This window comes from Oncorhynchus kisutch, linkage group LG18 (assembly GCF_002021735.2).
Source record: "Oncorhynchus kisutch isolate 150728-3 linkage group LG18, Okis_V2, whole genome shotgun sequence".
NCBI lineage: Eukaryota > Metazoa > Chordata > Actinopteri > Salmoniformes > Salmonidae > Oncorhynchus > Oncorhynchus kisutch.
The window spans coordinates 10,740,727-10,754,051 of record NC_034191.2 but is presented as its reverse complement, the minus strand read 5'-3'; the positions used below and the strand labels follow the sequence as shown (position 1 = coordinate 10,754,051).

The 13,325-nt window shown below is 47.2% G+C and overlaps 1 protein-coding gene across 1 annotated transcript in view; it reads right to left on the bottom strand.

Moving 5' to 3' along the window:
- Nucleotides 1-13,325, bottom strand: part of LOC109883963 (uncharacterized) — a 51,763-nt gene that overhangs the window by 27,879 nt on the left and 10,559 nt on the right. The window contains exon 4 of the mRNA XM_031796466.1: nucleotides 9,444-9,578. Within this exon, the coding sequence (XP_031652326.1) occupies nucleotides 9,444-9,578 (135 nt within the window). The remainder of the gene's footprint in view (nucleotides 1-9,443; nucleotides 9,579-13,325) is intronic.

The following is a 13,325-nucleotide window of genomic DNA, read 5'->3' as shown; positions in this document are numbered from 1 at the left end:
CTACTGCAGTGTCTATATAATCACTGGTGTTTTATCTCTCTACTGCAGTGTCTATATAATCACTGGTGTTTTATCTCTCTACTGCAGGGAGTCGCATCACATTGAACATCCACCTGCTCATTGTGAGTTGCAACCCTGGCGCCCTTAGAAAGGGTGTGTGTGTGTGTGTGTGTGTGTCTGTGTGTGTGTGTGTGAGAGTCACTTTGCTGAACGCTGCCCTGTGCTGCTTCTGCAGTCTCAGCTGCAGTGTTAAAAGTATTTTACTCCAAATTCACTCCCTCCTTCTCTCTCTATCATCTGTCAGTAGGAGTTTCGCACTCGCCGCATCACACCACATGCCTTACTGCAGCAGATACAGAACGCAGAGGCACACAGACATAGTATGAGATGAACAAACACAGGACACAGAGATGCAGGGACAGAGTAAAGCCGTCCTGGGTCATACATATCTTGTCTTGATTGTACTATTGATATATTTTTTAAATCCCAGCCTCCTTCCCCGCAGGAGGCCTTTTGGTAGGTCATCATTGTAAATAAGAATTTGTTCTTAATTAACTGACTTGCCAAGTTAAATAAAGGTTAAATAAAAATAAATTAAATAAAAAATACTGGGTCATCCTGATTCATACTGGACATGATAAACAGAGTAGAGCCATCCTGGGTCATATTGGATATGATAAACAGAGTAGAGCCATCCTGGGTAATACTGGATACGATAAACAGAGTAGAGCCATCCTGGGTCATACTGGATATGATAAACAGAGTAGAGCCATCCTGGGTCATACTGGATACGATAAACAGAGTAGAGCCATCCTGGGTAATACTGGATATGATAAACAGAGTAGAGCCATCCTGGGTAATACTGGTAACGATAAACAGAGTAGAGTCATCCTGGGTAATATTGGATATGATAAACACAGTAGAGCCATCCTGGGTCAAACTGGATATGATAAACAGAGTAGAGCCATCCTGGGTCATACTGGGTCATACTGGATATGATAAACAGAGTAGAGCCATCCTGGGTCATACTGGATATGATAAACAGAGTAGAGCCATCCTGGGTCATACTGGGTAATACTGGATATGACTAACAGAGTAGAGCCATCCTGGGTCATACTGGGTAATACTGGATATGATAAACAGAGTAGAGCCATCCTGGGTCATACTGGGTAATACTGGATATGATAAACAGAGTAGAGCCATCCTGGGTCATACTGGGTCATACTGGATATCATAAACAGAGTAGAGCCATCCTGGGTCATACTGGATATCATAAACAGAGTAGAGCCATCCTGGGTCATACTGGGTCATACTGGATATGATAAACAGAGTAGAGCCATCCTGGGTCATACTGGGTCATACTGGGTAATACTGGATATGATAAACAGAGTAGAGCCATCCTGGGTCATACTGGGTCATACTGGGTAATACTGGATATGATAAACAGAGTAGAGCCATCCTGGGTCATACTGGGTAATACTGGATATGATAAACAGAGTAGAGACATCCTGGGTCATACTGGGTCATACTGGATATCATAAACAGAGTAGAGCCATCCTGGGTCATACTGGGTCTTACTGGATATGATAAACAGAGTAGAGCCATCCTGGGTCATACTGGGTAATACTGGATATGATAAACAGAGTAGAGCCATCCTGGGTCATACTGGGTAATACTGGATATGATAAACAGAGTAGAGCCATCCTGGGTCATACTGGGTAATACTGGATATGATAAACAGAGTAGAGCCATCCTGGGTCATACTGGATATGATAAACAGAGTAGAGCCATCCTGGGTCATACTGGATATGATAAACAGAGTAGAGCCATCCTGGGTCATACTGGATATGATAAACAGAGTAGAGCCATCCTGGGTCATACTGGGTCATACTGGATATGATAAACAGAGTAGAGCCATCCTGGGTCATACTGGGTAATACTGGATATGATAAACAGAGTAGAGCCATCCTGGGTCATACTGGGTCATACTGGATATGATAAACAGAGTAGAGCCATCCTGGGTCATACTGGGTAATACTGGATATGATAAACAGAGTAGAGCCATCCTGGGTCATACTGGATATGATAAACAGAGTAGAGCCATCCTGGGTCATACTGGGTCATACTGGATATGATAAACAGAGTAGAGCCATCCTGGGTCATACTGGATATGATAAACAGAGTAGAGCCATCCTGGGTCATACTGGGTCATACTGGATATGATAAACAGAGTAGAGCCATCCTGGGTCATACTGGGTCATACTGGATATGATAAACAGAGTAGAGCCATCCTGGGTCTACAACACATGACAACACAGCATGGTAGCAACATTACAACAACATGGTAGCAACACAACATGGTAGGAGCACAAAACAGGGTACAAACATTGTTGGGCACAGACAACAGCACAAAGGGCAAGAAGGTAGAGACAACAATAGATCACACAAAGCAGCCACAACTGTCAGTAAGAGTGTCTATGATTGAGTCCTTGAATGAAGAGATTGAGATAAAACTGTCCAGTTTGAGTGTTTGTTGCAGCTCGTTCCAGTCGCTAGCTGCAGCGAACTGAAAAGAGGAGCGACCCAGGGATGTGTGTGCTTTGGGGACCTTTAACAGAATGTGACTGGCAGAACGGGTGTTGTATGTGGAGGATTAGGGCTGCAGTAGATATCTCAGATAGGCGGGACTGAGGCCTAAGAGGGTTTTATAAATAAGCATCAACCAGTGGGTCTTGCGACAGGCATACAGAGATGCCCAGTTTACAGAGGAGTATAGAGTGCAGTGATGCGTCCTATAAGGAGCATTGGTAGCAAATCTGATGGCCGAATGGTAAAGAACATCTAGCCGCTCGAGAGCACCCTTACCTGACGATGTATAAATTACATCTCCATAATCTATGGGTAGGATGGTCATCTGAATCAGGGTTAGTTTGGCAGCTGGGGTGAAAGAGGAGTGATTACGATAGAGGAAACCAAGTCTAGATTTAACTTTAGCCTGCAGCTTTGATATGTGCTGAGAGAAGGACAGTGCACCATCTAGCCATACTCCCAAGTACTTGTATGAGGTGACAACCTCCAGCTCTAAACCCTCAGAGGTAGTAATAACACCTGTGGGAAGAGGGACATTCTTACCAAACCACATGACCTTTGTTTTGGAGGTGTTCAGAACAAGGTTAAGGGCAGAGAAAGCTTGTTGGACATTAAAAAGCTTTGCTGTAGAGCATTTAACACAAAATCCGGGGAGGGGCGAGCTGAGCATAAGACCGTATCATCTGCATATAAATGGATGAGAGCTTCCTACTGCCTGAGCTATGTGGTTGATGTAAAATGAAAAGAGCGTGGGGCCTAGGATTGAGCCTTGGGGTACTCCCTTTGTGGCTGAGACAGAAGATTTTCTGACTTTATACACTGCAGTCTGGGCACCTTATTCATCCAAGCTACTCAATACTGCCCCCCAGTCACCAAGAAGTTAACAAAACCACTGAAAATATCAGAGGGGATCAAGCTTTGACAGAGGGGATCAAGCTGATTCCATACCATTTTACAGAAGCCAGCTCATGAACGAAGGCTCAAAATACTCCATATACACTGAACAGGTTAACGTGCAGAAAACCCAGGCTTTTACGGGAGCAGAAAATCAGTGAAGCAGATATCAGAGCACAAGTCAGAATTGGGGCTAGCAGATGGGACAGGGTGTACATTGCACATTTCCAGATATCATCAACAAACATAGTCGGTCCCACGGTTGGGTAAAGAAAGTTTGTAGTCAACAAAGTACCCAGGAGTTATGAGGCACATAGCAAAATGCATGAGAAAAAACATTGAATCTATAACGACTTGGGGCTATTGAAAGTTCAGAGTCTCTCGCTCCAACAGAGTGTTCTGGAGGTGAGCGAAAGCTGGGGAGAGAGGGAGGAGTGTGGTGGAGGTACCTGTACCAGACAGGGGGAGACAGGCCAGAGAGAGAGGGGGGAGTGTGGTGGAGGTACCTGTACCAGACAGGGGGAGACAGGCCAGAGAGAGAGGGGGGAGTGTGGTGGAGGTACCTGTACCAGACAGGGGGAGACAGGCCAGAGAGAGGGGGGGGAGTGTGGTGGAGGTACCTGTACCAGACAGGGAGAGAGGGGGGAGTGTGGTGGAGGTACCTGTACCAGACAGGGGGAGACAGGCCAGAGAGAGAGGGGGGAGTGTGGTGGAGGTACCTGTACCAGACAGGGAGAGAGGGGGGAGTGTGGTGGAGGTACCTGTACCAGACAGGGAGAGAGGGAGGAGTGTGGTGGAGGTACCTGTACCAGACAGGGGGAGACAGGCCAGAGAGAGAGGGGGGGAGTGTGGTGGAGGTACCTGTACCAGACAGGGAGAGAGGGGGGAGTGTGGTGGAGGTACCTGTACCAGACAGGGAGAGAGGGGGGAGTGTGGTGGAGGTACCTGTACCAGACAGGGAGAGAGGGAGGAGTGTGGTGGAGGTACCTGTACCAGACAGGGAGAGAGGGGGGAGTGTGGTGGAGGTACCTGTACCAGACAGGGAGAGAGGGGAGAGTGTGGTGGAGGTACCTGTACCAGACAGGGAGAGAGGGGGGAGTGTGGTAGAGGTACCTGTACCAGACAGGGAGAGAGGGGGGAGTGTGGTGGAGGTACCTGTACCAGACAGGGAGAGAGGGAGGAGTGTGGTGGAGGTACCTGTACCAGACAGGGAGAGAGGGGAGAGTGTGGTGGAGGTACCTGTACCAGACAGGGAGAGAGGGGGGAGTGTGGTGGAGGAACCTGTACCAGACAGGGAGAGAGGGAGGAGTGTGGTGGAGGTACCTGTACCAGACAGGGAGAGAGGGGGGAGTGTGGTGGAGGTACCTGTACCAGACAGGGAGAGAGGGGGAGTGTGGTGGAGGTACCTGTACCAGACAGGGAGAGAGGGGCGAGTGTGGTGGAGGTACCTGTACCAGACAGGGAGAGAGGGGGGAGTGTGGTGGAGGTACCTGTACCAGACAGGGAGAGAGGGGGGAGTGTGGTGGAGGTACCTGTACCAGACAGGGAGAGAGGGGGAGTGTGGTGGAGGTACCTGTGCAGCAGGCAGTGTAGTAGGAAATGGGAGTAGGTGTCTCACCCACTTGGGAGCAGCTTTTATTTGTGGAGGCAGATTTCCTGTATAAAATGCCAGTGGATGGTCTTTGAACAACAAGAGGGGGCTTCAGAGGACGCTTCAAAGACTCCTGAATCTTGTTGGGCCGAAAGGACTTTTACTTCACACCTTAGTGCTAATTGAATTTGTATCTGGCTCAGTTCCAGGTAGGAATGGTCTCCTCAGGTCTGCTGTTTGTTGGCTATAACACCCTCCATACAACACCCTCCGTATAACACCCTCCGTACAACATCCTCCTAACAACACCCTCCGTACAACATCCTCCTAACAACACCCTCCGTACAACACCCTCCGTACATCACCCTCCGTACAACACCCTCCGTACAACACCCTCCTAACAACACCCTCCGTACATCACCCTCTGTACATCACCCTCCGTACAACATCCTCCGTACAACACCCTCCTAACAACACCCTCCGTACAACACCCTCCGTACAACACCCTCCTAACAACACCCTCCGTACATCACCCTCCGTACAACACCCTCCGTACAACACCCTCACTACAACACCCTCCTAACAACACCCTCCGTACAACACACTCCGTACAACACCCTCCTAACAACACCCTCCGTACAACACCCTCCATACATCACCCTCCGTACAACACCCTCCTAACAACACCCTCCGTACAACACCCTCCGTACAACACCCTCCTAACAACACCCTCCGTACAACACCCTCCTAACAACACCCTCCGTACATCACCCTCCGTACAACATCCTCCTAACAACACCCTCCGTACATCATCCTCCGTACAACATCCTCCGTACAACACCCTCCTAACAACACCATCCGTACAACACCCTCCGTACAACACCCTCCTAACAACACCCTCCGTACAACACCCTCCTAACAACACCCTCCGTACATCACCCTCCATACAACACCCTCCTAACAACACCCTCCGTACAACACTCTCCGTACAACACCCTCCGTACAACATCCTCCTAACAACACCCTCCTAACAACACCCTCCGTACAACACCCTCCGTACATCACCCTCTGTACAACAGTAATCCCTCTGGTTAATTTTGTTCAAAATTAGGTTGTAGGTTTGACCTGGAGCGAAGGCCATGTTGTGGAGGGTAGTATCCTGTATATGTCCTGGTGACATAGTGAAGGTTATGTTGTGGAGGGTAGTATCCTGTATATGTCCTGGTGACATAGTGAAGGTTGTGTTGTGGAGGGCAGTATCCTGTATATGTCCTAGTGACATAGTGAAGGTTATGCTGTGGAGGGTAGTATCCTGTATATGTCCTGGTGACATAGTGAAGGTTATGCTGTGGAGGGTAGTATCCTGTATATGTCCTGGTGACATAGTGAAGGTTATGTTGTGGAGGGTAGTATCCTGTATATGTCCTGGTGACATAGAGAAGGTTATGCTGTGGAGGGTATTATCCTGTATATGTCCTGGTGACATAGTGAAGGTTATGTTGTGGAGGGTAGTATCCTGTATATGTCCTGGTGACATAGTGAAGGTTGTGCTGTGGAGGGTAGTATCCTGTATATGTCCTGGTGACATAGTGAAGGTTATGCTGTGGAGGGTAGTATCCTGTATATGTCCTGGTGACATAGTGAAGGTTATGCTGTGGAGGGTATTATCCTGTATATGTCCTGGTGACATAGTGAAGGTTATGCTGTGGAGGGTATTATCCTGTATATGTCCTGGTGACATAGTGAAGGTTATGATGTGGAGGGTAGTATCCTGTATATGTCCTGGTGACATAGTGAAGGTTGTGCTGTGGAGGGTATTATCCTGTATATGTCCCTGACGAAAAATCAAAGTTTCTCTAACTCAAAATGTGAGAGCTCACGTTAAGCTGTGTGTCTCTCTCTGAGGGGGGCATGTCCCATCCTGGGTCTTACTGGATATGATAAACAGAGTAGAGCCGTCCTGGGTAAAACTGGGTCATAAACAGACAGAGTAGAGCCGTCCTGGGTAAAACTGGGCCATAAACAGATAGATCAGAGCCATCCTGGGTAAAACTGGGCCATAAACAGACAGAGTAGAGCCATCCTGGGTAAAACTGGGCCATAAACAGACAGAGCAGAGCCGTCCTGGGTAAAACTGGGCCATAAACAGACAGAGTAGAGCCGTCCTGGGTAAAACTGGGCCATAAACAGACAGAGTAGAGCCGTCCTGGGTAAAACTGGGCCATAAACAGACAGATTAGAGCCGTCCTGGGTAAAACTGGGCCATAAACAGACAGAGTAGAGCCGTCCTGGGTAAAACTGGGCCATAAACAGACAGATTAGAGCCGTCCTGGGTAAAACTGGGCCATAAACAGACAGAGTAGAGCCATCCTGGGGTAAAACTGGGCCATAGACAGACAGAGTAGAGCCGTCCTGGGTAAAACTGGGCCATAAACAGACAGAGTAGAGCCGTCCTGGGTAAAACTGGGCCATAAACAGACAGATCAGAGCCGTCCTGGGTAAAACTGGGCCATAAACAGACAGAGTAGAGCCGTCCTGGGTAAAACTGGGTCATAAACAGACAGATTAGAGCCGTCCTGGGTAAAACTGGGCCATAAACAGACAGAGCAGAGCCGTCCTGGGTAAAACTGGGCCATAAACAGACAGAGTAGAGCCGTCCTGGGTAAAACTGGGCCATAAACAGACAGAGTAGAGCCATCCTGGGTAAAAACTGGGCCATAAACAGACAGATTAGAGCCGTCCTGGGTAAAACTGGGCCATAAACAGACAGAGTAGAGCCGTCCTGGGTAAAACTGGTCCATAAACAGACAGATTAGAGCCGTCCTGGGTAAAACTGGGCCATAAACAGACAGAGTAGAGCCATCCTGGGTAAAACTGGGCCATAGACAGACAGAGTAGAGCCGTCCTGGGTAAAACTGGGCCATAAACAGACAGAGTAGAGCCGTCCTGGGTAAAACTGGGCCATAAGCAGACAGAGTAGAGCCGTCCTGGGTAAAACTGGGCCATAAACAGACAGAGTAGAGCCGTCCTGGGTAAAACTGGGCCATAAACAGACAGAGTAGAGCCGTCCTGGGTAAAACTGGGTCATAAACAGACAGAGTAGAGCCGTCCTGGGTAAAACTGGGCCATAAGCAGACAGAGTAGAGCCGTCCTGGGTAAAACTGGGCCATAAACAGACAGAGTAGAGCCGTCCTGGGTAAAACTGGGCCATAAACAGACAGAGTAGAGCCGTCCTGGGTAAAACTGGGCCATAAACAGACAGAGTAGAGCCGTCCTGGGTAAAACTGGGTCATAAACAGACAGAGTAGAGCCGTCCTGGGTAAAACTGGGCCATAAGCAGACAGAGTAGAGCCGTCCTGGGTAAAACTGGGCCATAAACAGACAGAGTAGAGCCGTCCTGGGTAAAACTGGGCCATAAACAGACAGAGCAGAGGCGTCCTGGGTAAAATTGGGTCATAAACACCGTAAAAGAAAGACATGGTACAGACTTCGAGAGAAGAAAGGCGGAGGGAGCGGGGTGAGGAAGAGGAAGGGAGAGATGGTTTCGCAAAGGGACTGAGGTGATTTGATTAGCAGCAGGCGGTATTAGCCGTGTCACAACGTAAACAGATTACCTCAGTGTTTCTGAGCTCCTAGAGAGTGATGAGAGGAGAGGAACACAGCACTGGACCAGCTCCCAATCCTCTCTCTCTCTGTGCGCGTGTGTGTGACTGATAACACGGTATAATCTCTTTATGAAACCTGCGTTGTCGGTGACAGGAAAGTGTATCCATACGCAGGAATCTGAGCTGCATTAATTGCAGGTTAAATGGAGTTCTGTGTGTTTGAGAGTAAATACGAGACAAGCCAACACAGATTTATGAGGAGGAGAGGAGAAACAGAGGTGAGCTCTACTCCTGGGGGTCAAACCACAGAGCAGGAAGAAACAGAGGTGAGCTCTACTCCTGGGGGTCAAACCACAGAGCAGGAAGAAACAGAGGTGAGCTCTACTTCTGGGGGTCAAACCACAGAGCAGGAAGAAACAGAGGTGAGCTCTACTCCTGGGGGTCAAACCACAGAGCAGGAAGAAACAGAGGTGAGCTCTACTCCTGGGGGTCTTACAAACACACTAACAAATCTATATGTCCTAGATCATGAAGGACAAACGTGAAATGGACACAGCATGTTTAACTCTTCACTCTTAGGAACCTTGAACTGCTTATGATATATATAATATTAATATTAAGTTTGCAGGCTAACTCACTTATCCCACCCAAGGACTAGATATCTCCGTAGTATTACCACCACACACACACACACACACACACACACACACACACACACACACACACACACACACACACACAGGCACCAGAGAGACAACTCGTACCAGATGTATACATCTGAGATGCTCCTCTCCGGGTGGGTGTGGCTACGTGACTGAGGCTGTTCATCATCACCGTGGTAACCAGGTGTTCCTCAGCACAGCCTCTGAAGCTGCTACAGGGCATCCAGCTGTCTGCCCCTGAGAGAGAGAGAGAGAGAGAGAGAGAGAGAGAGAGAGAGAGAGAGAGAGAGAGAGAGAGAGAGGAGAGAGGGAGAGGGAGAGGGAGAGAGGGAGAGGAGAGGGAGAGGGAGAGGGAGAGGGAGAGGGAGAGAGAGAGAGAGAGAGAGGAGAGAGAGAGAGAGAGAGAGAGAGAGAGAGGAGGGAGAGGGAGAGGGAGAGGGAGAGGGAGAGAGAGAGAGAGAGAGAGAGAGAGAGAGAGAGAGAGAGAGAGAGAGAGAGAGAGAGAGGGAGAGGGAGAGGGAGAGGGAGAGAGGGAGAGGGAGAGGGAGAGGAGAGGGAGAGGGAGAGGGAGAGAGAGAGAGAGGGGAGAGAGAGAGAGAGAGAGACCAGTGACAAAACAGTCCACAATGTTGTTCTCACCTTTCAGATCACTGAAGGTAAGCGGATAGAGGGTGAGAAAGAAAGAGAGAGAGAAAAAGGACTGATAGGGAGAGCGAGAGACACATAAAACCTGTTGGATCATAGCCCTCTGGAAAAAAGAGGAGGCAGATGGAGAGACATAAATGAGAGAAGAGCGTTGTCAAGGTGATATCCCTCCTCTAACCTTTATCTCCCATTAACTTTGGAGCTTAACGATCATGGCAGACGTACGGCTCTGTTTGACCAGTGCATGTGGTGAAAAGGACATTTCCTGTTCCAGGTTGTTTTATATGAAGGGCACTGCTCCCCTTAAAACTAAAATCTGACATTACTGACTTTGATTGACAGTAGAGTTAAATTAAGATCACAAATGACCAACGCATATTTAGTTGTTTTTTTTATAAACCAAAATGAGTGGAGACAAGTGGTCTGTATTGAAAGCCTGCACACCCTGAGCTACACAGTATTCATACTGATGTCTTATTGTATGTCTGTGCCTGAATGCAGGTGTGGAGAGGGGGTGGGGGGGGGGGGGGGGGGGGGGGTACCGGTCCATTGTGATGAGAAGATAGCGGTGTAGGTCAGACATTCTCTCTAATCATACCACGTATGTCCCGGACTTCCTGTTCTATGTGACAATGTTGGAATGTTGGAGACTTCCTGTTCTATGTGACAATGTTGGAATGTCTGACACTTCCTGTTCTATGTGACAATGTTGGAATGTCTGAGACTTCCTGTTCTATGTGACAATGTTGGAATGTTGGAGACTTCCTGTTCTATTGGACAATGTTGGAATGTTGGAGACTTCCTGTTCTATTGGACAATGTTGGAATGTTGGAGACTTCCTGTTCTATGTGACAATGTTGGAATGTCTGAGACTTCCTGTTCTATGTAACAATGTTGGAATGTTGGAGACTTCCTGTTCTATGTGACAATGTTGGAATGTCTGGGACTTCCTGTTCTATGTGACAATGTTGGAATGTCTGAGACTTCCTGTTCTATGTGACAATGTTGGAATGTCTGAGACTTCCTGTTCTATGTGACAATGTTGGGTTATACATTTCTGTCCAATAGCGAGCTATGTAATCCATCAACCTCAATGAACTCCAAATGCACTCCAAGCTTCCAGACGCAGGCATCCAACGAAAAACAAGCAATTGTACAAAAGTATGGAAGTGTGATGTCATCTTGATGGAAGTGTGATGTCATCTTGATGGGAGTGTGATGTCGTCTTGATGGGAGTGTGGTGTTGTCTTGATGGAAGTGTGATGTCATCTTGATGGGAGTGTGATGTTGTCTTGATGGAAGTGTGATGTCGTCTTGATGGAAGTGTGATGTCGTCTTGATGGAAGTGTGATGTCATCTTGATGGAAGTGTGATGTCGTCTTGATGGAAGTGTGATGTCATCTTGATGGGAGTGTGATGTTGTCTTGATGGAAGTGTGATGTCATCTTGATGGAAGTGTGATGTCGTCGTGATGGGAGTGTGATGTCGTCTTGATGGAAGTGTGGTGTTGTCTTGATGGGAGTGTGGTGTTGTCTTGATGGGAGTGTGATTTTGTCTTGATGGAAGTGTGATGTCGTCTTGATGGAAGTATGATGTCGTATTGATGGGAGTGTGATGTTGCCTTGATGGGAGTGTGGTGTTGTCTTGATGGAAGTGTGATGTTGTCTTGATGGAAGTGTGATGTTGTCTTGATGGGAGTGTGATGTTGTCTTGATGGGAGTGTGATGTTGTCTTGATGGGAGTGTGATTTTGTCTTGATGGGAGTGTGATGTTGTCTTGATGGGAGTGTGATGTTGTCTTGATGGGAGTGTGATGTTGTCTTGATGGGAGTGTGATTTTGTCTTGATGGAAGTGTGATGTTGTCTTGATGGGAGTGTGATGTCGTCTTGATGGAAGTGTGATGTTGTCTTGATGGGAGTGTGATGTTGTCTTGATGGGAGTGTGATGTTGTCTTGATGGAAGTGTGATGTTGTCTTGATGGAAGTGTGATGTTGTCTTGATGGGAGTGTGATTTTGTCTTGATGGGAGTGTGATGTTGTCTTGATGGGAGTGTGATGTTGTCTTGATGGGAGTGTGATGTTGTCTTGATGGGAGTGTGATGTTGTCTTGATGGGAGTGTGATGTTGTCTTGATGGGAGTGTGATTTTGTCTTGATGGAAGTGTGATGTCGTCTTGATAGAAACCCAAGCACCTTAATATCCTCTTCCTTCTCATACACAGCAACATACACAGCAACACAACAAGGCAGGGAACCTAAAGTACAGTGTCCCAAAACCCATTCTGAATAGTAGCCATTTAGTGTGTGTATATTCTGTGGCCATAACGGCTGGTTTTATAACAGCTCTTTGGATAGGAGTGTCATAATGGACTGTTGACATTGACTGAGAACTCTGACTTATTGTGGCATGGAAGAGTCTCAATAGGTTGTCTCCTGCAACGGCTATACTGCTGTTGAGCAGGATCAAAAGCTGGGACCGAGAGACTGAAAAACAGCTTCTATCTCAAGGCCATCAGACTGTTAAACAGCCACCACTAACTTTGAGTGGCTGCTGCCAACATACTGACTCAACTCCAGCCACTTTAATAATGGGAATTGATGGAAATTGATGTAAAAAATGTATCACTAGCCACTTTAAACAATGGCACTTAATATAATGTTTACATACCCTACATTACTCATCTCATATGTATATACTGTACTCGATACCATCTACTGCATCTTGCCTATGCCGCTCTGTACCATCACTCATTCAGATATCTTTATGTACATATTCTTTATCCCTTTACACTTGTGTGTATAAGGTAGTTGTTGTGGAATTGTTAGGTTAGATTACTCGCTGGTCATTACTGCATTGTCGGAACTAGAAGCACAGAAATGCACAAGCATTTCGCTACACTCGCATTAACATCTGCTAACCATGTGTATGTGACCAATAACATCTGCTAACCATGTGTATGTGACCATTAACATCTGCTAACCATGTGTATGTGACCAATAACATCTGCTAACCATGTGTATGTGACCAATAACATCTGCTAACCATGTGTATGTGACCATTAACATCTGCTAACCATGTGTATGTGACCATTAACATCTCCTAACCATGTGTATGTGACCAATAACATCTGTTAACCATGTGTATGTGACCAATAACATCTGCTAACCATGTGTATGTGACCATTAACATCTGCTAACCATGTGTATGTGACCAATAAAATCTGCTAACCATGTGTATGTGACCAATAACATCTGCTAACCATGTGTATGTGACCATTAACATCTGCTAACCATGTGTATGTGACCATTAACATCTCCTAACCATGTGTATGTGACCAATA